The sequence below is a fragment of the Parasteatoda tepidariorum genome, chromosome 7, assembly GCF_982258835.1.
Source record: "Parasteatoda tepidariorum strain Cologne lab strain chromosome 7, Ptep-v5.0, whole genome shotgun sequence".
Taxonomy (NCBI): Eukaryota; Metazoa; Arthropoda; class Arachnida; order Araneae; family Theridiidae; genus Parasteatoda; species Parasteatoda tepidariorum.
The window spans coordinates 62022617-62050498 of NC_141761.1; the positions used below are offsets into that span (position 1 = coordinate 62022617).

Consider the following 27882-nt stretch of genomic DNA (forward strand, 5'->3'; position numbering starts at 1 on the left):
CTTGAGGATCATCCGGAGATATATTATCACAATTTTGATTCTCTGTGGAGAGGAAGGCACCCCCGCTACGGAAGCTCGAAAACTTGCCCTCGAAGTCGAGCACTTTACGGTAGAACAGTTAAAAGAGGGTTGATACAGAGCACCCTCGGTCCCTATGCAGGTTGATCAGAGTGGTCAGCCACTTGCTTACTGACCGCAGCCAGTGATACTTGAATTCAGAGTTCTACTGAGAACCGTGTCTTTACGATCAGTCCACTGTGGGACTCTGCACAATAAAATGCATATAAAGATTGCTACGCGAATATATTAAATTACGATCGTAAACTCACCAAATTTGTTAATAACAATACACCTTTCATTTTAAATGTAAATTTTTAAAAAATGAGTACTGAGTAAAATTATTTATGTATTATTTATCTTAAATACGGGGTCTTTCATACTATTTACAAATCAAAATTGACTCATTATAAATATTTAATTTAAAGAAATGAATGTGGGAAGGGGGGCACAAGCATAACGGAATGTTTATTACCCCCCCCCCCCCCCCCAGAAACCGTAAGCAAGAAATTTTTCTTTTTGATTAATTCAATTATTTGAAATTCATCTATAAAAAAAGACCTTAAAATTAACTTTATTTTCAGAGCCTAAGAAGTATTCTTTCTTATTGAGTAAATGATTTTCAAACAGAACATATTATCAAAACAGTTCGACAGGCGACTTTTTTTTTACTTTCTTAAATCCCTTTTTTTTTTTTTTTTTTTTTGAAGAGAGGAAAACAAACTCTTTTGGAAATACTTTGTAGAGATAGGAGGAAGACTTCTTTGTTGTAATTGAACAGGCACAGGATCGACTATTATTAAATAAAATGAAAAAAATAATTATTAAAAATTATTTTTTTGATTGGAATTTTCTTTTGAATAAGCGATTTTTATAATTGTATGCAGAAATTCTCGAAATTAAGCCTTTATGCGTAAGAAAGGTAAAGGATTGATCCCTTAAATGCAAAGAAAAATTGCCTTTGAAGGGATCAATCCTTGGATCACCCTCCTGACCAAGCTATAGGTACCATATTTCTCAGATTGCAGCTACCCAATATATTTTGAGATTAAGGAATTCGACCAAAAAAAGGTATATTCATTCAGAAGAAGTACGTTTTGGTGACTGATTTCGTAACTTAAAATATAGTAACGTAACTAGCACAGATTAATTTGCATATTTGAGGTTACCTCTTTGAACCATTGAGTCCTAGAGCGAGAAAATCCAAAAATCCAATTGCCTTACTGGAAGGTGATGCTCTATCCCCTGATCCACCATGGCTCTTATTATATTATTTAAAATAATTCATTGTTCAACATTCCTGAAAAATTAAACTAAGATTATTAATTTTACCCCCCACCCCTTAGAATATTTTCTGCGTGCGCCACTGGCATCACTATTCAGAGGTCGAGAGAATTGGAACCCATTTTAATAAAACGAATCTTCGATACTTTCTTCGAATCTTTCGTACTTTATCATCTTTAAATCACATCGCTTCAATATTTTTCTTGAATATTTCTAGGTCTCTAGGAGTTTGATCTGCTCTAACCGCAATAAATGGAGTCGATTGAAAGAAAGAATTCTTTTTCGAACTTGCACTACGTTTGATTGAGTATTTAACCGGAGGAAGTGAGGAATTTTCTTGACATGGAATTAAAGGCAACAGGTTGGCGATGTTATCTTTCTTTTTGGCGCTCGCTTGTTTCGTTCTTAGATTTGCATGATAAGACTTGAGAGAAGATCCCATAATCATATGATCCAACTCTTCCGTAGATATGGCATTTCTAGAATCGTGGAGTTTGATTCGCAATCCTGATGTACCGCGATGACTTTGCTTCAAGAGACATTTTCGTTGAAAAGTGTTAACATTTGAAGTATGACTGTTTGTAATTTCTATTGGCAAAAGAGGCTGGAGGATCTTGTGAGAAACTGGCTTCAGTTGAATTGGAACAGTTGGCCATTCGTCGATCCTTGGCGAAATTTGTAAATCTTCAAGCAAATCTTGCATGTTCTTTTGCTCTGTTTTAGTTTCTGTTTCTTCTGGAGTCTTTCTTTGACCTATTGATATGACCTGGGTGTACTTGTTAGTTTGGAGTCCAAAAGGATGAGTGTAATTATAAATTGGAATATCACCAACACTACACTCCAAAACACTTAAACTATTACTTAAAAATTCTAAATCTTCTGGTTCTATCGTCATAGTGCCGGTTGTACGTTTACTGTCAGGTCTTGCCCACAAAATCTTTTCGGATTGAGTGCTTATTATATTTGTGTTCTTATCGGCCTCTAATTCAAGTTCAGTTGGGGTTGGATCGCGATCTAAATCTTTTGGATCAGGAAACTCATCTATGGCTGTTGGAAACAGCTGTCCCTCTTTCGTTAAAAGTCTGGCACATGCATCGTATCTATTGCGGACTGCTAAATGCAATGCTGTGAAACCATCATTGTTGCGCTTATGTAATTGGAGACTCTTGATATCATTGCGGAAGACAGATAGGAAAACTGCTATAATTTCGTGGTGACCATGAGCAGCAGCGTACATGAGAGCGGTGTTTCCATTTGAGTCTGTGCAGCAAGGATTGGTCCATGTCTGTAAAAATAATGACAAGCCTTTTAACAAAAATAATTTTTAAGTTAATGAAAATTAAAAAAAGAAAGGAATTAAATAAGTACTAATGTTCAACTCCGTAGCCTTGTAATTGTGAACCCAATCCAGAAGACAAGGGAACTCCTGGATCAAGTATTGGGAGAAAATTGCCTTCGTGAAGGACTTTTTGAGGGAACTAACCGCATTTGCGGTACATGGAGAGGTAGACCACGAGAACATCCCACGGTTAGCCTGACGGCAAGGGGACTCTAACTCATGATATTTCAAGTCACCACTTTGGTCAGTGCGAGCCGGATGCGGAATTCGTATCGACCAGCCATCGCTGGGATTCGAACCCGGTTCACCTCATTGGAAGGCGAACGCCCTATCCTATGAGCCATCACTGCTCTTAATTGGATTTTAACAAAAACTGTGAACGGGGTTGTTGATAGTGTGGGATAATTGTTCACAAGGGCGCCGGGATGAGAGAGGTCCTAGCGACCACGCATGCGTTTTTTTTTTTTTTTTTTTTTTTTTTTTTTTATCGAAGCATTTTTACTATTCGGAAAATTTTGCTTGACAATTTGGCATATTTACGCAAAATTAGAAAACACAAAGTAAGTTATGAAGAAAGCTCTTTTATTTCGTTTAAATTTCTAATTTATGTTTAATAAAAGAATTTAAAGCTCTTACGATTGGGGAGAAATAAATAGCAGCGGGAGGAGCTTCTAATGTAATTAAAATTAAATTTAAAAAAAATATCGATATAAAAATTAGGGTATTAAATAAAATTCAGAGAATGAGCTCTAAACAAAAATCCTTCTATGATACAAGAAAAAAAAAAGTAAAAATTAATTCAAACTAAGGATTATCAATAGTAATTTTAAAATAATCATTTTTATATTTCATCTGTTTATATTCCTTTTCTCAATTTATTAAATTATTATTAATTTTTAAGTCGCGGCATAATTAATATTAGGCAAAAAGTCACGTTTACTATATTCGTATCTACTTTATTATTGTTCACTTTTTAAATTCCACAAATAAAAGTATTTTAAATAGGTTCAGTAAACTTTTTATAACAATTTATTTTTTATTCTTTTTTTTAAATTTTCATGTCTATATTTTCTATATTTTCATTTTAAAGTATCATTCTCAGAATGCTTGTTTTATTTCTATCCGGTTTTCGACGAGATTTCTCGATTATCTTCCTATCTGTTTTACTATTTATTTATCAAACGGTTCAAGATTTATTTTATTTAGTGACTAGAATTAAAATTACAGCCTTCTGCGTGCCAGGGAGTTCAAAGAGGATAGGGTTCCAGAATGTGGCAATCGCTGTTTGTGACATTGTGATAAGCATTGCGCAGAGGCGGCCTTTACTTCCTAGACAAACTGGTACCCATGGATCGGAAGCTGGATGGGCTTCAAGCCGCCGTTGGGAATTGAACCAGTAGCTCAATGCCTTACCAATTGACTAATCGCAGCTCAGTGACTAAATAATTAAATATGAAGCCGTTAAATCAGTAATATATTTGTTGAAAAATTTACATATTGTGAAAATATTAACAACAAAATATTTTTTTTTAAATTTAAACTAATGAATTACATACTTTTTAATGATTCGGTCAATTTCGAAATTTCATTCGACAAAATGGGAATTTCTCCCTCCCAAAAATATAACTTGACGGTGCCCCTTGTTGTTCAATTGAGTAATTTTTTTAAACTGGATATAAGCAGGAATTTTCAACATCCAAACCCCCCTATAAGTAATGGGGGATGATATATATTGGCTCAAACAGATTACTCAGATTCGAATCCAATAAACTTATCTGAATGTGGCCAGTCCTACACTGTATACGACAATAAACATTGCACTGAATATTTCTCATGAGTGACTGTTGAGTACTCTTAGTCAGATTTTCGCAAAATTAATTTTCTTTGATTCTTAGATTAGTTTCTTTAAGCTTCTGAATTCGCTTCAAAATTATAATATTATGATTCACCACTCCGAGATTTCGTATTTACCCCCCCCCCCCTATACTTTTTTCTTTTCATTACTTCTTCCTTTAATTATTTCAGAAGTCATAGTTTAAAATATCATTTGAATTTACTGCCTTAGGTGAGTATGTTGCCTAAATGCCTATGTCTCATGCCTATTAGCTATGGCTTTAGGTTCACCTTGAGTTATAAGCACAGTATCCGGCACTTTTACAACATTAAAATTAATTATTTACTCTTAATTCGAAAGCATATTGGATATCAAACCAGCTGCCTTAGGTGAGTATATTGCCTAAATGCCTATGTCTTATGCCTATGACCTACGGCTTAGGTTCACCTTGAGTTATAAGCACAGTATTACAACACTTTTACAACATTAAAATTAATTATTTACTCTTAATTCGAAAGCATATTCGATATCAAACAACCCAGATAAAATAGTTGTAAGCTTTATATATATTTATATAACAATTTAGTAAGAGTAAAACATAAATTGAACAGTATTAAGTTTGAAATTTTTAAAAGTGTTTATGCATCAAGCATTTTATTTATTATTATTATTATGCCGATTTCACTGTTAATACTTGGTTAAAAAGAAAATCAGAATTTCCCTCAGAAGGCTCAAATAAGCTGTCAAATAATATACTATATGTATATAAATATATATTCAATAATTCAGTTTGAATCAAGAATAAGAATTAAGAACAAGAATGTTCTTTCTTTTTTTTTTAAAGGACTCCTACCGTTTTTTAGAATGAAAATAACTACACTTGGAATTACGTGCTGTATTAATATTAAACTAATATTGAAATTGAACCAATTCCTTGTCATGTAATAACAATGAACTAAATTGAAAATACAAGTTTCAATGACAAAAAAAAAATGACAATGAAATAATGGTTAAGAAATAGACTTCATAAATATAATTGTGTGGAAGTTACAAGTTCAGATTGGCTTCCGTGAGTGCTGCCATTAACTTAAACTTCTTCCGAAACTTCAAGGACTATCATAATAATGGATGGTCATTTCTATTCTCACTACCATTGATTTGTGGAAAGTGTCAGAGAAGTTGTTCACTACAATTTTTTCTGAACTTGAAAGGAGAAAAGAGAAACAAATTTAACCACAGAAATTACGTTTCCTGCGAAACGGAAGAAATAATATGATTGGCAGTCATATAAACGAAATGTTTAATGATAAATCGTAGGATATTTTTACTGTGGATTTTGAAATTAATTTATTTTACTGCGTATTTAATAACTCGTTTTCGTGTCTATGCGGGCGGTATTTTCGACCACTTTCTGACCTGCTAAAGCAATCAGACTGACCCGTATAATATACACGAACGAGTCAACGCCGTTTACGGAAAATTTGTCATCATTGCAGAATATTTTTTACTGTTAATAAGAAAGGGAAAAGATTCGCCTATCCAAAAAAATTTTAAAAAAGTAGTTTGACCTTTTCGATTTCCAAAAGAAAAGAAATTATTCATTTTTACGCTTTTTCATTGCCAATGCAAAGGCGATTTAAAATTGCATTCACATGATTTAAAATCATACATTGCGATTCCTATTTATGCGATTTAAGATTACGCGTCGTGTTTCATATTTTCATGACTTTATATCAAATATAACAGGTTTCGTATTTACACGATTTGAAAGTCACATTTATGATTCGTGCTCAAGTGACTTCAAAATTATACTTAGAGATTCTTATTCACGCCGATTTTAAAATCAAGCATCGAGATTCGTATTCACGATGTTTTAAAATTAAATGTCGAGATTCGTATTCGTGTGATTTAATAATCACTCACTGAGATTCAAATTTACCCAATTTAAATAAATTAATCAAATCTCGCATCGATATTTATTATTAAAAAGTAAATAACATTGAGGATAAGTGGTCCTACATACACTTTGCTGAAGTTTCAGATATTTTTTTAATTATGTATTTCAAAAGTGCTTTTGCATTTAACATTTTTAGATTTATATTTTAAGATTTTTTAGTTTTCTACCAAACTCATCCCTGTGGTATGAATCAATGTAGAGTTCAATAAAAATTAAAGATTGTTTTTAAAAAAATCAGTGATTTTCAAAAAAATTTCGCCAAGAATCAGGTGACAACGAGAGGGTTGAAACTAGTTACAAGAGTTAATCAATTGCTTGAAGAAAATTTTTTAATTAAGATTTTGTGTTCACAGAAAATTTTGCATTTAATATGAGTCAGCATTCTGTATTTATCGTCATGTTGAAATTTTGACCATTTTCCAATAAGCTAGAAACCTCAAATTTCAACTGCGTCGTTTCCAATACAAGTTAGAATAGTTTTCTTAATAGTACAAGCACAATTCATTACTATTTTTATCGCAAATCGAAATTTCAACTCTTTTTGGGTCTACTCATAAAAGTTGTTTTAAATGTTTTATATTATTTAATTATATAAGATTTAACCTTATTTTGCTGACAATAAATACTACTATTAAAGGGAAAAGTCCTATAGTTGAAGTACAGGAGGTCAAACTCGCTCTACTGAGAGGGTCAAATAGCGCCGCACCTTGCAGCCAGTAACGCCGTTTGCTCACGTAGATAGACATACAGGGAAATATAAACGCATTTTTATTTTGTTCTGTGTATAGAATGAGTGGACTTTCAGTAGCTGCAGATTTAACGCACATCTTGCTGCGTAAGCATGCTGCGGCTGTTTAGTCGCAGCTACAATCAGGCTCGTGACCCACTTCTCTTATGGTGTGACCAACGCTGCTCTAACCGACTGCCCCACTGGAGCGTTTTTCTTATACACATCAAGAAGTCAAATTAAATTTTTTTTAAAAAGGGGAAAAAACTGGATCATAAGCTAATTATCTTTTATTTTTAATTTAGATTGCTCAAAAAATAAAAATCTTTCGAAAAAATTTTTTTTTAAAAAGGAACTATCTTATATGAAAAACAGTTCAGTTAAACAAATTAGTATTAATTTGTTTAATAAGTAATAAAATTTTTAGAAAATTTCAGGAGAGTCACGTGATTTAGAAAATATAATTCTGACAGATAATGAATAGCTGGGTAACTCCAGAAGAGTACCATTGAAATCGCATAATTGTGCCTAATCACGTGGTTGTGCTTGGATTGTTAGCGTCAAAGGTATTAGGATTGGTTTATTATCACGCTGAGAAAGTTTTCAGCTCAGATTTAATTTGGATGCCTGCAAGCGACGTCACACGTGAGTGTCGAACCTGATCATCAACTGAATCGATTACCCACAAGTGACGTTGCCTGCAGGCATCCTTATTATAAAGTTTTAATACTTTTATCAGAATCGGGTATCTGCAAGCGACGTCACTAGATAAATCGTGATACTTGTTTATGCTCCAATTCAGCAGCCAATCCAAGTTTGAGACACATGCGTATAGCATCGTTTGTAGTTATCAAATTAAAATTGGTTCAGTGTGATGACAAACCAAGCCTAACAGTTGTAACGTTAACACGCCATGCGCAACCACGTGATTAGGAACAGCTGTGTGATTTCAGTGTTATTCTTTTTCTCCAACGGCAAGTACCAGATTTTTTTTTTAATTTACCACGTTTGCTTCCATTTATAAAGTTAGCATAAGTAAGAATTATTTCTTTCAGAAACTTCATAAACACAGGTAAAGAGTTTATCTAATTAGACTGAAATGGCGAAAAAACGTCATTGATAGAATTACAAATCCATTAAGATGACATTTGAAATGAATTACAATGGACAATGCAACGAACAACGAGATGTTTTAAAACAAGAAAATGCGTTGCAGGTAGAAAACGAAACACTTGTATCGGATCAATTCGAGATACTAGAGCCTGAATCCGGCTCAATTCCTAGGAAATATAATTTTGTGAAAATAGTTGATGATGTCAAACAGCCTGAATCAGATCAATTTGAGTTACTGGAAACAGGATCCAATGTTCTTAGAAAAGTTAGCACTGATCAGATAAATGATGATGTCAAACCATCTGCCCCAGATGACCCCGAAACACTGGACGCAGTTTCCAGTTATGCTGTTTTCTCTCGATCTGCTTCCCCTTCTCGTCCTGTGTGCAGTGAATGGTCTGATTATCTTAATAAGTCAAGTGCAATGGAGGGTTTGAGAGAGTCACCTATCTACGAAGGTGATCATAAAATAAAATCAGCCTTTATACTCAAATGTTTGCAATATGGTATAGAGAAAGAACTAACTAAATTGTCAAACAGTGAACAACGAGATCTTCTTTACACAGATTTCTCTTTCATTAAAGATTCTCATTTTTCCCTGAATGGTGTATCATTCACTTTCGTAATGCATGCTCCTATGGCATTCGTCTTTTTACGTGAAAAATTCGGTATAAAAACGGAAGATTTCATTAAATCCATTTGCCACGAACCATTGTATCAAATAAAAAGCGGGAGTAACAGTGGAAGTGTTGTGTATGTAACAGGAGACGACCGTTTTATCTTGAAAACTGCACAGAGAAAAGAAGCCAAATTTTTATCCAAATTGTTTCCTAGTTACTACTTAAACTTAACTCAACACCCGAAAACTCTTCTTCCAAAGTACTTCGGTCTTTTCTGTTATCAGAGAATAACCAAAAAAATAAGATTTTTAGTCATGAACAACGTGCTTCCTTGTGCAAAAAACATTCTGGAGGTATACGACCTCAAAGGCGCAACTAACAAAAAAAGGAGAAATAAATTGAATGTAAATCAAACAGGCGATGTGTCGAAAACTGTAATACAGAAAGATTTAGATTTTCTGAAGCAACAGCATGGTGGCCTCTTCATTGAAAAAGATATGTACGATCTGCTCATAAAATCTGTTGAAAGAGATTGCGAAGTTTTGCGAAGCATTGGCATCATGGATTACAGTTTACTTCTTGGCATTTATAGCCGCAATGAAGATTCTCAATGTCAAGAAGCCAGTCAGCTAAGTCAGCCAGCTGAAAAATCTCAGTTGGATAAAAGGAAAATCGACAATTTAATTGGTCCATTTAATGCTCGCACTTCGAGGGGAGAAAAAGTTAGTTTATATGTTGGCATTATAGATATTTTGCAGAAGTACACCATAACGAAAAAATTGGAACATTATATGAAATCGCTTCTTTATGACAAAGAAACTGTTTCTGTGAACCAACCAATGTTTTATTCTGTGAGGTTTCTAAAATTTTTGAAAGAGTCGGTGTTTAAATGTGTGCCAAACTTGGATGTACCGAACAAGTGAATGTAAATGTGCATGAATAAAACTGAATTGAAAAAAATTTGATTTGTGAATTCAATAAGGTTTTATCAAAGCAATTGCGCAAATTCAATAATTTAAATTAAATAATTTTTAAAATCAATTTTTATTAAAAATAGTTGAGTAATCTTAAATCAGATCCTTAACAATTTAAATTAAAATCTTTAAATTGATATATAATAAAAACAAATACGTTAATGATTAATAAATCTAATCACCTTTTTACTATACGAAAGCCCTCTACAACGCTGTTGTGTCCTTGTCCCCTCACAAGCGTCAGAGAGAATGTCGCATAATAGAGACTCTACTCGTTAATTAATTCTTATACAATTAAACTTCTTATATTGATATGTGAGGCAATTTTTTCGTAAAAACTCGATGTTTCATATTTTATTTAAAAAAAATACTGGATTATTATGAAAATATAAAAATCAATAGGCAATTAATTTTATATGTTTTCAAATATTAATAACTAATTATTTAAAAATGCGCATGTAAAAACACCCATTTAGAAAAATTTAATAATATATTAAGTATATTGCAATGTAAATTGTAACCAATCAAAGCGAACCAAACCATACATTTAACGAAGAAAAAGAGATAACAGAACATTGATTTAATCATCAGCTAGTGCCTGATGCATTTTTAGCAAATACATTTTTTTTAAAAAAGGCATCATTAATGAATAATTAAAAAGGGAGCTAACATCGGAATTTGTATCGATCAACCCTAAAACGTTATACTCGGACACTGGGGAATTCCACAAACCCAAAATACTTCCGGGTTTGGGAATGGTATCTCATCAATGATTATAAATGTTCCATCAAGCGAATGTCTGTAGGTTGTTGGCTTGCACTACTACCTTTGTAGGCCATTTGGTTAGTTATAGCGAGGGTATTATTCAATGTGTCATGTTTACCGATCAACCTACATTGTACCAGAAACTCCCCACCCAAACGTTTACAAATTAAAAAAGCTTTTAACTAGATGAATAACTGATAATGGATCATCTTGGCGACTCGTCCTTTTTCGAAAATTATTCTACAGCATTTTTACCAGCTTAATAATTATAATATCTTTGCGAATGGAATTATTAAAAAAAAAATCTTTATATTTCTCTCATATAAATGATACGATTAATTTTTTTCCACAAAAACTATTACTAACTACAATAGATTTATGATGTAAGTTGTTTTGTATGAATGTTTTTTCCAATATTTCTGTTGAAAGCTTCCTTAAACCAGTACTGAACAACACTACGAAATCATGCACAATAGAACTAAAAGGTGTATAACTAATACAATTAACAAAGCTAGAAATTATAAAAAATTTTTTTACTTATTATTATTTATTGCTCTTTTCGCTAGCTTTGCGTTATTATATTAAGCAAAATAAGTTTTTCATCCCATTAGAATAGAAATTAACTGTATTTAGCATCATTTGACATGATGCTATTGCTCGCGGCCTACTCAAAATTTACCACTGTATGTAATTTTCTCCAATACCTATCCCTTTCGAAGGGACGTAAGACATTTATTTCCACAGTACCATTATTGAAACTGCTCACTATTGGCGCAATTTTAATAATAACCAAATATATCACTATAATACTTTATACCTATATTAGTATATTTGGTACTTATTGCATAAACCTCAACATTTGAGTCTTACTTGAAATACATTTATCACCGATAAAAAACTAAACCCGAAATTTTAAAAACAAGTAGAATTCTTATAATACCTTACTAAGGACATAAGAGCATGATCATTTCTCTATCTGACATTTAATAAACTGTTCTAAATGCTTATAAGTAGTGATGGAAAAAAGTTCTTTTAATTCTTACTCATTAAAATATTAATACAATATCTTTGCTACTTCCGATATTTTTTTTTTATGAAACTAAGGAAAATCCTTTGTTGAATTCTTATTAAATGCGCCAGCTGAGGAATTCGAATAGGCCAGCCACTGTTGGGTTTCGAATCCGGTTCACTTCATTGGGAGGTGAGCGTTCTATCCCCTGAGTCACAGCCACAATGGCTCTAACGTTGTTTATTGAATTTTTCTGTCACAGCTAATAAATAATAACTAAATATTCAAGTACGTGCAATAAACATTTTTGTTTATCAAACACAACTATATTATTATAACCGTCGTTGAACAGCCGACCCAATTTTTGGGTCGGATCATGGGTTTACAACTACTAATGTTCAAATCCGTAGCCTTGTAATTTTGAACGCAATCCAGAAGACAAGGGAACTCCTGGATGAAGTATTGGGAGAAATTTGCCTTCGTGGAGGACTTTTTGATGGAACTAACCCGCATTTGCATTACATGGAGAGGAAGACCACGAGAACCTCCCATGGTTAGCCTGACGGCAAGGGGACTCTAACCCATGATCCGTCTACCACTGAGGATATTTCTCGTCAGCACTGTGGTCGGTGCAAGCCGGATGCGGAATTCGTATAGACCAGCTATCGCCGGGATCGAACCCCGGTTCACCTCATTGGAAGGCGAACGCTCTATCCCCTGGGTCATCGCTGCCTCAAACACAGCTATAGGCGTACAAGTATCACTAAGGTTATTTTTAAAATATTTGAAAAAATTAAATTGACTACAGTTCAATTTTTATTTAATGACTAACGCTCATTCATCCCGCTGTAACGGTTCGTAGTAAAATGTTCTAATGTCGACAGTGACTTTTTCCCGCGTTGCAAACTATTAGTATGCCAAATTTCATCACCCTTTGATTGATGGTTTAGGAGTCTATATTCAGCACAGACAAACATTCATTTCCATAAGTATAGATAATAAACTATTATTAAAATTAATTTATATTGTAATATAACCTTGTAATACCCGAAGGCAGCAAAGTCCAGAAGTAATCAGGCTCCACATGATTTTCTCTTTAAAAAAATCTATGGTTTTCAAACGTTTAAAGTGCCTTTAAAAACCTTTTCATTTGCTTTTTTGTTTCTGTTTTGTTTTATTTTCTGTTTTTGACACTTAAAGAAAAACATCAAACAAATATAATGCACACGCATGATAGCACTAAGCAAAACTCTGAACGGTTTTGCATCAGTTCGGCTCTTTAGACTTGCTTTTTTTATCTCCAAAACTACGGGGCAGATTTTAACGATTTGAATGTGAGTTGATATAGCATTTCAAAAATGATTATTACACAGCTATAAAACAAACGCATGATAGTACGCAAGTTTGATGCGGAGTCGTAAGGTATGGAAAAATGGTGACGGAATCAAACACAAAAATGGGTTGATGGGGAGTTCGATTCAGATTATTATTCTCTAATCCTCTTTCAGATTATTTTCAAAGAAACTGCGCACCCCATACCGTTATTTCACGTTGGGAATATTAAGAAAGTTTCAGCCTTCCTATGGCAATTGATCTCACTCGTTCAAAAACGTTGCTTTTAGGCCTCGGATAGATTTTCAAGTCGCTATTTTCCTCGTCAGAGCGTCTGAGGCATAAGGTTGAGATCTGGTGATCTGACTGGCTAGCCAATCAGGTGAATATTTTCACTTTTCTGAAAATGTCAAAAGACGGAGATTTATGTGGCTACATGCTGTCGTCTATTAAAATAAAATCACCTGCTTCTGTAAAAAAGGTATAATGTATTTCTCCAAAATCCCTTACTATTCTCACCATTTAAAATAAATTTTTAAAGACTTTGGGTGTGTTTGCAGTTGTCTAACAAGATGAATGTTCGGATCATCTAACATCGGGTATCATGATGGCTTGTTTCTCAGACATTAAGACATATGAATAACTTATTTTTGGCACATAATTTTATATGGAATGGAAGCCTCAGTGACGTGTTACCAATGAAAATATTTGAAGTTTTTGCTTTGATCAAGGTTGTTAAATGATTTTTGCCATTATTTTGAATTTCAAATAAGTATATAAAACACGGCATTCTCGTGATCATTATTGGTTACTATAATTATCAATAACGAAACATATCAAAAAGGTAATATTGAAAATATATATTATATATATATATATATATATATATATATATATATATATATATATATATATATATATATATATATATATATATATATATGGATTATTTTTTAAATATAATATTGTGAGTGTTGATCAATTTTATTTGGGTAGTAAAAATTTGTGCAAAATAATTGAAAAATTATCGCGTATGTAGCTAAATTTCAATAATTTTGAAAAATATATCTTGATATTAAAATTCAGCTTTTATTGGTCATATGAACCAATGTTCGTTTTGGTGACAAGTTGGAACAGCAGTTGCTAACACATGATCTCTATAATCGATAAGTATCCATTGAAAATTAAATGTAAGTAGAAAAGAAAATTTTCCGCAATTAGAAACAAAATATGGATACGTGTTACAGTGAAAAAAAAATTTCCACTTTATTCAGGAAATGTTTTGAAAGTGTTAGTCAAAGTCAGTTAAGCGAAAAAGCAAAAGTCATAAAACAAGGCGATACACTTTATCTTAACCATACTGTCTACTGTAACTTAACTCGTATAATTTTCAACAGCTATTTTAAGAACTTTTTACTGAGTTAGTTGAGGACAAAGCTGGAGAGATATCATTTTTCATAATTGACGTAAAGGTGAACTTCGAAAGCTATAATTGGATTTCGTTCGGAGAAGTAAAATAATTTTTTTGTTAAGTATACCGTAGAAGAAAACATAAAATTGAAGAAATTGCTGCAATGGTATTGATATGTTTTGCATAGTGAAATTAAGGTATGTTAAGAATATTTTTTAAGATCTAAATAGAATTATAATCACTAAACAAATTTTCTGAATTTTTTAAAATTTTATATTCTTCGAAACCTATCGATGATAGTCATCTTCTGCTAGAACAAAAAGTTTGCTGTAGGTTCCGATTTGCAAAAATAACAGTTGTTAATAAAAAAAATAAATTAAAAAAATTAAAAAAAGAAAACAATGTATGTGACTCAAAATTTACTTTCCACGTAAAAAAAACATGTGCAATAAACAAATTAACTAAGATGTGTTTCTTGTAAACATTACAGGAAAAAAAAACCTGTTTAATAGTTTTTACTGCATTTGATCATAAAATATCGAAGCGATAGTTCTTTCCAGCAAAGCTTCAACACTTCTATTTCAACTGTTATTTTGACTTCAGAAAATTGTGACAAGGAAGATGTGGGTTCTTACCATAGCAAAGTAAAAAAAAAAAAAATGAAAGTCCAAAAAAAAAGTTTTTTTTTATATTGAATTCACAAAGAAAAAAAATCTTGATTTGTGCTAAATACAGAATTTCTTTGTATAATTTAAATTGAGTGTTAATGCTCATCAAAGTTCGAAAAATTTGGTATACAATTGCTGTTTATCATCAAGGAAAGATTAAATGTTTCAAAAATCTGTTACTTCAGTACAATTATTTTTATTATATAGGAAGTATTTTATGAAATTCAATCAATTTAGGAAAAGTTCTCAAGCATTTAAAAGAATTGGGAGGACTTCTTTCGCCTAAGGTTTAAGGACTAGAAATCCTCATCCGCCGCTATAAAAAAAGATTTTCATGATGGAAATTTTATTTTAATATTTTATTACATGCTTAATAAAATTTAAAAAATAAAATACTTTAAAATATCAACTTTTTACTGATATTTATGATATTTATTCAACTGTAAAGCTGATTTTCTTCCTTTTACTTTAAATTTCCAAACATGTGTAAAAATTTTATTTTTAGCTTTAAGCACATAATTTAAATTAAAACTGTTTTTATTAATTATTTCAAAATTAATTAACATTTTGATTAAATATTTATTATCAAAAATAGCATACATTTCATTTTGGAAAATACTTCCATTCTTTGTATTGTTAAAAATGAATATAAGGATTTCAAAGTTGTGTAGAAAAAAGGTTTGAGTTTGAATAAAAATATGCAACAAATGATTTGAAAGTGTTCGTGATAATAATGTAAAGTGTGTTAGCATTGTGCTCGCTCTAATTCTTTGAAACAGTTATGAAACTAAGATATCATGCTTTTAGTTTCAAAATACTGGTAATGATAAACTTGCATGCAATTTTTAAATAAAAGGCCTCGTGTCATAAATAAATACCAAGTTTTGTATACAATGAAGGTCAATGACACGTAGTGTAACAAATATTGATTAGTGGGAAAGAGGGAGTTTGTACGAAGATACCACATATATAAATTGACAAACCGCCAATTCTTTTTATTTCCCCCCCCCCTTTTTTTTAAAGCTTATCATGGCTATTGACTTTTGCTTCTTAAAGCAAGAGGCAATTTATTAAGAAAGTAAAATAGTTTATAATGGCGATTTGCTTCGATTTTAAACTGGTGGCAACTACACAACGTCACTCAATCAAATGCGTTTTTTCAGACGCAGTAAATTTCGTTTGATAGTAGCTTAGAACAAATATTTTTTGATTATGTAAGAAAATTTTATTTGAATGAAAATCTTTTCTTTCTTTCTTTTTTTTGAGATATGAAAGGTGTTTCAAATGTCAAATGAATGCATTTTTTTCCTTACATGTCTCATTTTTGTGCTCCATATTTTGCCAAAGAAAGAAGCTGTTAATGTACTAGTATTAAAATAAGATAGAAATGACTTGCATTAAAGTACAGTTAGTTCTATTTTTCGGATAACTGGTGTTTAACCACTGCCGTAAAGAGGCTTACTACCAAAGAAGCTGAAATCTAACCCCAAAATATTTTAAACATACAAATTGCGGGAAATTTTCAAAACTTTCCTCTCCATATAACGCAAATGCAGGTTAATTCCATCAAAAAGTCTTCCACGAAGGTTAGTTTGTCTCAATGCTTGATTAGGAAGTTTCTTGAACCTTGATAATCGTTAACTCAGAATTGAGTCGGCTGATCAACGCCGGTTATAATATTATATAGTTAAATGTAATTATAATATAAGTCATTACTAGGCAAAGTGTAAATTACTGAATGCATTTATCCTTTAATTGTATTGAACAAATCAACACAAGTAGTTTCTGATTATTAACTAAAAGAATAATTTTTTTTATTCTAATCAAGCAGTGTCTATATTATCTTTTAGATTTGCTGGCATTCTATGTTGTTTAGAATACCCATGAAATATCCGATAACCATAGACTCTTATTGCTATTATTTTTTCATTAAATGATAATCAAATTAACATCAAATCGATGTTTAGATCCTTTAGATTTGATAGTTGCTATCATTCTATGTTGTTTAGAATACACATGAACTGTCCTATATGAAAAAAATCTGTACAAGATTTATAAACAACCTGATGTTATTAAATACATGAAAAATAGAACAAATTGGATGGTGATTCCAATGACTGATGACAATACAATAAAAAATATATTGCTTTTTAGACCCACTAGAACAAGAAACCGCGGAAGGCCGCGGTTGAGAGGGGCTGATTCGGTGGGATCTGATTTTCTTGCAATTAATGAATAGAATTGGAGATCAAAGATAAATCTGAAGTCGTTATGGAGAAATCTTCAGAGGAAGGCATTGGCCCACATTGGGCTGTGTGGCCAACTATGATGATGATGATGAGCTGTCCTATAAGTATAGAAAAATTAATTTTTTCCTATTATTTTTTCGTTAAAAGATAATCAAAATAAAGTCAAATTAATCAGGATTGGAGTTCTAGTGAGTCTAAATTGATTCTGGACTGGACATGTATTGATATGAAAATAGTTATAACTCAATATGCACCCAATGTGCAGCCATCGCGTATAAAACATAACTATATCACTAATTATTTTATTTATTTTAAAAATTATTAAATGAAGTAAGATGTTCCAGCATAAACATCATACTAATGTGGGATTAAAATTATATGAGTCGTTGAATTTAAAAATTATGTTTATAAATAATGAAATACATTATAATAAAAATAATAAAATATTTGTATTGTAACTTTGAAGTAGATTTGTAAAATTATAGATAAATTCACCTTTTTCTTATTAAGTTTTATTTTAAGTAATATTTATGATTTTGTGCAGTCTTGCATTTAAGAAATTTTAGATTGTGAACATTTTATAATTTATTACAGTTTAAGAAAAGGTTTTGTATATTTGTTTATAATAATAAAATGCATTATTATGTTGTCTCAAACAAACTACATTAATAATAATTTGTAAATAAAATTTATAAATAAAACTTTTCCTCCGTTAAACTTAACAATTTTATTTTAACTCAATTTATTTTTGTATGGATTGATGTCTAAAAATAATAATTGATAAAAAACTAAAATAATTTTTACTTAGTTTTTTATTAAAGGAGGAGCTAATCTCTGAAATTTTGAAATTAATAATGTCATTTTTCTTAAAAGGTGTTTTTTGCAACATAGTTTATTTATTTTGACAATTTCCTAAATTTTAAAAGAAAAACTTGTACAAAATCTAGCTTTGGACTAAAGGGTTTTGGAAATAAACCATTTTTAATTTAGTTTATTTATATTAAATACCCTTTTAAGACACAAGGATCAACACTTAATAATAATAGTTAAATAATTAAAAAGTAGTTGATATTTTACTCATACTTTCTTTCTAATATCTAATTTTTTTTAAATTGAATTAATACAGCATAATAATTTTTCAAATCATCTCTTTTATCAAAAAATACAAAACTTTTACTCTATAAAACATTAATTAGGCCAATACTTACCTATGGCTCTGAGACCTGGAACCTAACTCTAGCTGGTGAAAATAAAATTGCCATTTTTGAGAGAAAAGTTTTGAGGGCCATCCTTGGTGGGATAAAAATAAATAATTCCTGGAGAAGACGATATAATACTGAACTGTATAAAATCTACAGAGAGCCAGATATTGTGAAATTCATTAAAATAAATCGAATGAACTGGGCAACTCACATTTTCAGAGGGAATGATGACTCAAATTTAAAGAAAATCCTATTACACAAACCCCTAACGAACAGGAAAAGAGGTAGACCCAGGCTGAGATGGCTGGATTTAGTTGAGACTGATTTCCTTACTCTAAAGGAGAAAAACTGGCGAACAAGTGTCAAAAGTAGAGAGAAGTGGATTCGAATTCAAAGGAAGGCACTGGCCCACCCTGGGCTGTCTAGCCAGATATGATGATGATGAATACAGAATCTAACTTTGGACAGAAGAATTTTTCACAAACCTATTTCAGACAGAAAAACTAGAAACATTGCTAACTTTGAATTTAATACTGATCATACTAAATGTATGGAATATATATACTTACACATTCCAGCAAAGCCTTGATAGTTTCTACTTGCCCCAAAATTGAGGCATGCATCAACGCCGTGAGACCCTTCCAATCTGCAGCGTTAGGATCTGCACCAGCTTCCAAAAACAATCTGACGAGTTTATTTCTACTTCTGCTGCAGTCATCAACAGTCACAACTGTATATATGAGGGGTGTCTGTCCTTTATCATTTCTACAATCAACATCTATGCCAGCCTCTGCTAGGAGCATGGCTTGACGGTGACGCTTGTAACGAATAGCTTCGAACAGTCCATAATGTCCTGATACAGATGACATCATAAGGGAGTGGAATGTTCAAAATATTTAGCAGTAATTCGTTAATTTATCTACATGTGTTTTACATGAGTGGCTTTGTTATGGTGCACTTCTGCTTTAAAAATCTGAAAGGATAAAATAGCTGTTTATCTTTACGATACAATATTACCGTCAATGCATGAAATCCGACATTCTACAACAGTGATTTCCAACTGGCGGTACGTGGGCAGCATCCGGTCGGCGAAGTTTTTTTTGTGGCCCGCGTACTAAAATATATTAGTTGTCATTTTTTTGCAGACAATTTTCGTAAAAAATCTGTATGGGTTTAAAATACTTTTCTCGTTAATAAAAACCTAATTTCTTCGTTTCTGTGAAATTTGACATACCAACGGTGCGAGAAAATTTATTTCTCAAGTTTTGCATCCAAGAAAGTATTTATTCAAATACAAAAATAATCGTGTATGTTTCTCTTTTTTATTTCAATTTTTTTTTTTTTTTTGTATTTTGTGAATATAACGTAGCGTGTGTGTATCAGAAATTTTCTCGAAGAAATTCTCCGATTTAACTTTTTTAAACCCCTCATTTTAGACGAAAATATTTTCACACACATTTGTGAATTTTAAACTTAAAATGTAAATATCTATTATGTGGTGGTTGCAGCAGACAAACCTCTTTAGATATCTGTTGCACATTAATTGCTTAATACATAGGTGCACATTAAGTTATTGTAGCCCGAATTTTTAATATTTTTAAAAATATTATTAATAACAATTAAATATTTTTAAAAATATTATTAATAACAATTAAATATTTTTAAAAATATTATTAATAACAATGAAATATTTTTAAAAATTTACGTCTTATTTTAATTTGCAATTCAATACTTTTGTTTTGTACAACTTGGTAAAACTCTGACAGTAATATTTAATGTTCCTTCAAACATAAAAGAGTCCAACAAAAAATTTTGATAAAGTTGCGGCCTGTCATTTGATTTGTATTTTTAATTGTGGCCCCCAGCCTCATGCAAGTTGGAAACCCCTGTTCTACAAAGTCCCTATTCATTGTATAGAATCACAAATAACAAAGAATAAAAGGATTGGATTAATATTTTGCACATTGCAAGGCATTCTATAGAATGACTAATGAAAAACCCGCAAAGTATGAAAGGTTTAATATTTCATACAGTACTCTATGCATTCTATAGAATGACTGAAGACAAACCGGCAAAGTATAAAAGAATAAATATTTTACACATTGCCTAAACATTCTATAGTATGACTAATAAAAACCAGAGAAGTATAAAATAATGAATGTTTTACACTACATCTAAGCATTTTATAAAATAACTTACAACAAACTGGCAAAGTATGAAAGAATTAATATTTTACTCATTGCCAAGGCATTCTATAGAATGACTAATGAAAAACCGGCAAAGTATGAAAGGGTTAATATTTCATACACTGCCCTATGCATTCTATCGAATTTTACTCACATCCTACGCGTTCTATAGAACGACTGAAGACAAACTGGCAAAGTATGAAAAAATAAATATTTTACACATTGCCTAAACATTCTATAGGATAACTAATAAAAAATCTACGCTCATTCTAAACAATGAAAAGGCATTCTTCAGACTACCAACAATTCATATATTGTCAATAACATGTAAATTAAAATACATGATAGAATAAAATGGATTATTCTACAATTAACATTTCAAGTTGAAATCGAAGGAAGGAGAAAACATAAAAACGAATAAAAATAATAATTCTTTATTATGAATTATTATTATATTATGAATTATTATTATATTATGAATTATTATTATATTATGAATTATTATTATATCATGAGTTATTATTATATCATGAATTATTATATCATGAATTATTATTATATTATAAACTGAAACATCATTCAATATCATTATTAATTTTAAACACCTTCACATAAGAGATAAATTTACTCATGGGGTGAGTTTAAAAAAAATAGAGACACCCGTTACTTTTAAAACTAAAGTATTTCTTAAATAAAAATCAAAGTCCTGCTAAAATGTTAAAAAAATTTAAATGACTAGTATTATAATTATTTTTTACTTGATTAAATAACTTCTCTTGCATTCCATTTCACAGAATTCGCATTAAATCACATTTTACTCTAACTAAACGTAGGTAATACTATATGCCATGTAATAAAATATATTATCGAATCAATTATTTTTAGTATAGCCGCCTATGGTGGCTAGCTGGTCGCCTTTCAAAAGTATATTGTATTTTTATTTGATTTTATATTGTATTTGTTTATTTGATATTCAAAAGACATTGATTTAAATGCATTTGATTGATGCATTTGATTTAAAAAAAAACACACGCACAAATATATCGAATTTTCCTGTAACTAAAAGAAAAAAAACTTTCTAAAAAGAAGTTTTCTTATGTAAAAAATAGCATTCGCTTTTTTTTTTCTTTTTTAACATTCATTTAGAGCACTTTTAGGGGGAAAAGTATCCCGGTAATTTATCAGACCAGCTCTTCCGGGTTCCTGGCCTTCTAATTGTTGACATGCTCTGTTAGTTTTTCCGGTTTTCCACACTAGATCATGAGGAATACGGGTCAGTACTGTCAATCTACCAAGTACTTAGGGGACAAGAAAAATATTCAGTACAGAAAAAAAGAGTGAAAGGTGAATGATCCTTATATTTGGGGGCTATAATCCACCTCCAGCTATATCGATCTCTATTAATTGATTAAAAAATAACGCGTTGTTTATACCAATACAAGATAGGTCATGATTTGCTGTTTATTATAATAAAACTTTCACCAAATTTATGATAACTTTATAGCAATCACACTGTAAAGAGAAATAATAAAAATAGACCTAAAATTAACGATTGTTTTGTTTTTTTTAACATAGAAAATTCACATGTGTTACATTTTATTTATTGATATTGTCTTACAATGATATCTGATATTTTAACCAATATATGATGCTTTAACCAAATTCCTATTAATAAAAAAAAATTTGACTGATGAATTCGTTCAATTCCTACAACGGAATTATTATTAAACTATGGCAAGAAATAAATGTGTGAAGATTAGATAATGTTATTATATATAGAAATGAAAATAAATATTAGCATTTTTATGTATAATAATCTGATTTTACCACCAATCTCTACCTATTACTAATTTAATATAAAATTGGTCAAATGCTATTTGCCTAGTTTGTACATCCCACTCAATATTTAAAAAAAATATTAAGTTGTAGAAAATTATGAAAAAACGAAAAGTTTTTTTTCTTCTAATAATAGTGATATAAATATCTTAAGAAGTAAATTTTTATTTTAAGATTTTGTTTTATAAACATCTAGACACATTCCATGAGTTTTTAATTTTACTGTTATTTATATGTTGTGCCTATTTATCAACTATTGATTTTTAAGAAATAGTTGCATAAAATATTAAATAGATATCATAACTTTTCTTTACTTAAAAAGCCCACGTTTATGCAATAACATCTAAATCAACAGTTATTATTCTCTGGAATGGCAGTTTTCAGCTCAGCAATGATTTTGGGGTCATATCTGTACACATTGCCTTAGAGTCACAAAAATGAGTCACATGTGTTTAGATCTGGAGAATATGGTGACCAAGTGACTCCCATTTCAGTTGTCTCTGGGCACCCCAGAATCAGAAAGTGGTATCCAAAGCGTTCCTTCAGGACATCAAACATTCTCTTGGTCGAAATCAGTGGTACTTTAGATAATAAGGATGAAATCATTCGAATTATGAATGGGGATGAAATTTTGGCACTAAACTGATGCCAAAACTATGTCTTTTTTCCAAAATTAAGTCCTTTTAAAGATCTGTCGTTTTTTTTTCTTTTTAATTCTACTGCTTTTACAGTGAAATGCACAGACACAGCTTATCTATATATATATATATATATATATATATATATATATATATATATATATATATATATATATATATATATATATATATATATATATATATATATATATATATATATATATATATATATATATATATATATATATATATATATATATATATATATATATATATATATTCTTACATTCAGATGAGGATACAGACGAGTTATAAACAGGTTTCGCAGTTTCGCATACTTCACCGTCAGTGAGCATTTTCAAGAAAATCTCTCAGGTTTCTAATTTATTGGTCAGTGTGCCTATGTCTATACTCCTGTTATTGATAAAATGCATTCGTATTCATGCTGGCGATTTTTTCATGTTTTGAAATATTAAGATCAAAGCTCTCTTACACGGAGAAAAAAATTGTGGTAAAATTATCGTACTGTATGGTAATGATATTTCTGGTAATAATTCTGGTCAATAAAACCGTAATATACGGCATTTAAACCATTCATATGATAATTTATAGTTCATAGGATAACTATCCATTGGAAATTTTAATTTTTAAAATTATAGTTCTTATTACTACACAGTTAGTAAAAGATATAAAAGTGAAAAATAAATTTAACTGAACAAGTGGTTTTTATGCCATTCTATGGTATCGTGATAAAATTACCGAATTTTATCACATTTATCAAATTTTATCATATATTATAAAACCACATTTTATAGTTAATTTTACCTTAATTACTATCAAAGCACTTCGGCCAAAATTACCGAACTTTTTGGTGTTCCCTTAGAGCTAGAAACACAGTAAATTTTGTCATATTCTTGAAGTTTTGATCATACTTTTTTTTCTCGGGGTGTGAACGCGGATTTGTTTGATGAATAAGTATTTTTATTTAAAAAAATAAAATAACTTTAAAAAATTTTTTAAAAAATTTTTCATGGATGCTGGATTGAAATATCACTATATCTGAAATATTTGATCACATTCTTTCAAATTCTGGCAAAGACATACATTTGTCCAGAACAGTTTTTCGTGGCTACTGCAGCAAAGAAAAGAAGAAAAAAGTTCTCGGAGATTTAACAAAGAAAATAGCCATAATAAAAGACAAGGAATATATAAGAAACTTCGTTGAATTGAATACAGTTAAAGAGAATTCACAAAGAGTATTTTTTTTAAAAATTAGTGTTTTTTAAAACAATACAATATAATTTCGGGAATTGAACTCCTTTAGTGAATTTTTGAAAAGCCAAAAAATATTTTTAAGACTTTGATGCATTTAAAGTGTACTTTAAAGTATATAATGTGCATTTTATAAAAATTACCACGTGATATTCAAATAAATTTAGATAATTTCTTCTAAGATATAAAATACAAAACAAAGTTATTGTTTAGAGATTTGAGTTCATTAAGAGTTTTTCAGAAAATACATAAAGTTTTATACAAAAATTATAATTTTATACCATTGATTTTATTTTTTTAAACGAAATTAATGAAGCCAGTATTAAATATTTTTTAAAACTAAAGTAGTGAAGTCACTATTTATTATTTTGTAAGCGTGTTTGTGAACACATTTATAAAACGTTTCTTACATTTCATATTTAGAAACCCATTCAAACTCATTCTACTTAAAATGCTAGCAACCTGCTTAGGAACGGTTTCTCGACAAAAGGAAACTATTGTTTAATTTTCAAAATTCACTTTACAAAATAATTAGTTTTGACTTAATTTGAGATAAATATTGATAATATTACCTGACATAAATTAATAGTTGACGGTATGTTTAAACGAAACGATATTTCAGTAATTTTAAAAAAAAAATAATTTTTTATACAGAAATAATGATTTAAACTTCTGATTTAAAGCATGTACAAAATATTGAATATTTCTTAAATAAAAATTATGATTTGTTGCAGAACTCGTTATAATGCATGTAATTTGAATATTGAAACTATTTTAAATTACATAAATATATTTTTTTTGCAAAATAACAATTTTTACATTCATTGAAATTTTATAAATATTAATCTCGTATCGAATGAAAATACTAAATATTTTTTTAAAAAAATGAGTACACCATAAAATCCTAACTTTTTATGCAATTTATCATAAGTAAATAGTGCGTTAAAATTAATACATCAAATACCTTTATTGCAGTACAACCAACAAGTACCATAAACAAAACTCAGAATGAAGTGTCAATTATTATTATCCTAGATATTTTTTGCACTTTTTTCAAAACCAACTAGTATGTATCAAAAAATACATATCTAAAATGAAAAGACCAAATGAAATATACTCTATATTTCAGGCTAATTAACATAATTTTAGAAACTGTCTTATTTATTTACCCCTTTTGAATTTCCTCTTCATGAACTTCAAAAGATTTATAGCCTAAAACGTGTCTAAAGAAACTTATAAAGAATATCGCTTTTTCTGTATCGAACACAGAAGATATTTTTTAGTTAGATATTTCCATACTAATTAACTTTTAAAATTAAACTTTTTTATTTATATCTACAGATAAAATTCTTAAATAAAATTAATTATAAGCTTGAACAAACATTAGACGTATCTGATAAATCACTTTAATCGTGCTTAATTAAATACTATTCTGTTTTCTTAATTTATATAGATTTTTTATTTTTACTTTAATCTTTTCCAAATGTATCTATTAACAGCATAATATATAATATAATCACAGATATGCATCAAGTAATTCAAACTGCTGCATGTTTTTGATATTCTTAGTAAAACAGCTTTTTTAATAATGTAACTTTTTTAAATAAACAAATGTATAAATAAATAAATAAATAAAAGCTTCCAGTTATTATCCATTTCCATAATATACTTCACATTTTTTCTCCCATCCCTATTTCTTGATGATATTTGTTTGTTCATAGTGCCGAAGTAGGCGGAGGCTTCCTTTGAACAAATTACCGTGTTTTATAGAGCTATTTATTCTAGTACAATAAAAAAAATATATAGCAATACTTTATATGCGTGATAGCTCTCTGAAAATTTCAAAGATAATGAGTAGTAATGATAATGCTTTTCTTGATTGAGAGGCTATTGTGCAAGTTTTATTTTATCAGTAATAGTAAATTGAAGTTTTGATACTCATATTAATTATACATAAACATTGAATTTTTCAGAAAATATCATTTGAGTTGTAAACAAACTAAAAACAACGATTTTAACTTCACACAATCTATGTATTTTTTTAAACTTTCAAATTACGTTAAATGATGTGTAACATTAATTTGAATTACGTTTTAAAAACAATTTTTATTATTTTAAAACATCTCTTTTTAGTCGAAAGTAAGGATTTATGTCAACAAGCTTAAACCGTTAATTTTTCTATTTTCTAAAAATATTGATAAAAAAATTAAAATTATTTGTGATACTTTCAGTTTTAAAGATTACTAAAACAATTTTGAAGATAAGGTAAATAAAATGACTGACATAATGATGATTAATAAACAGATAATGATATAAAGGATGATTAATAAACAAAAGTAGACATATTAAATAAAAAACAAACAAAAATTACATGCATACCCGATGTTATCTTAACCGGCGCCACTGTAACTCGATTCGTGCAAAAATATTAAATCGAATGTAAATTTTCTCCTCTAACCTGGACAATCGGGAATCGAATTTTCCTGGAGAGAGTGTTTTGGAGAATGAATGAAATACGGGGAAATAGATTAGTGAGAAAAGAGGAATTGTTGACTATCTGACGTCACTTAAATCGATGTCACGTGTCAAATAGCAACCAATTCTTTACCGATTTTCGTTTCTGGCAATTTTCTTTTCTTCTTTTACATTATCTTTGTTTGAAAATAAAAGTTAACAGATAATAGCTGATACATTAAAAATTAAATGCAGTTTTTTTTTAATAAAATTATCTTGTTTATTTAGAGACAATTTTTTATTCCCAATCGCAAATATAAAAATAAATCAAGCACGTAACTTATCGTACATATATTCGAAGTTAAAACAAATAGCATTCTTAAGTCAACAAGATTTTGAAAGTATCGAAATTTTAAAAATGTAAAAATCAAACTTTTTTTAAATTTTTATAATTTGTTCTTAACATACTTTCAGTGCTTAAAACAAATCTGATAAGAAAGACTTTTAAAAATGTTTCGGATGCTTATAGAAACACTCATAATATAACATTGTTAACGGTTTTGTATTTGTTAACGATTTTGTATTGTACTAACGATTTTGTATCGAAATAAAATGTTTTGAAATCTTTCATTTTAATGCAAAATATTTTCCGATCTTGCAATGACATTATTTTTTATTGTAATTTTTTTCTTCAAATATATGAAATATATATTTAGAAATTGAGAATTTGATTAGTGCATTTTAAGTAGAATAATCAAACCAGATTCTGTAAGAATGTTCTTTATTGTTGTTGTTGTAGTTCATTTGCCTCGTATTAGAGCTGCACAATGGGCTATTGGCGGCGGTCTGGGAAACATCCCATGAGGATGATGCGAAGACATGCCATCACAATTTTGATTCTCTGCAGAGGGGATGGCACCCTGCTTTGGTAGCCCAACGATCTGCACACGAAGTC

At 29.9% G+C, this 27882-nt stretch overlaps 1 protein-coding gene across 1 annotated transcript; it reads right to left on the reverse strand.

Annotated features, from left to right (window-relative positions):
• Positions 1-742: 742 nt before the first annotated feature.
• On the reverse strand, positions 743-26994 carry LOC107451560 (uncharacterized). Its single transcript, XM_016067699.4, has 3 exons — positions 26853-26994; positions 19111-19514; positions 743-2626 (listed from the first exon to the last, which is right to left on the reverse strand). Exons 2-3 carry the CDS (start codon positions 19411-19413, stop codon positions 1523-1525), a joined length of 1407 nt encoding a protein of 468 aa, XP_015923185.1. The 5' UTR covers positions 19414-19514; positions 26853-26994; the 3' UTR covers positions 743-1522.
• Positions 26995-27882: the final 888 nt, after the last annotated feature.

Coding starts and splice junctions, on each gene's coding strand:
- LOC107451560 (XM_016067699.4), bottom strand. CDS start 19,413: ATGATGTCATCTGTATCAGGACATTATGGACTGTTCGAAGCTATTCGT. Junction 2,627..19,110: donor TCAAGGCTTTGCTGGAATGT/GTAAGTATATAT, acceptor TTATTTTTACAG/ACATGGACCAATCCTTGCTG.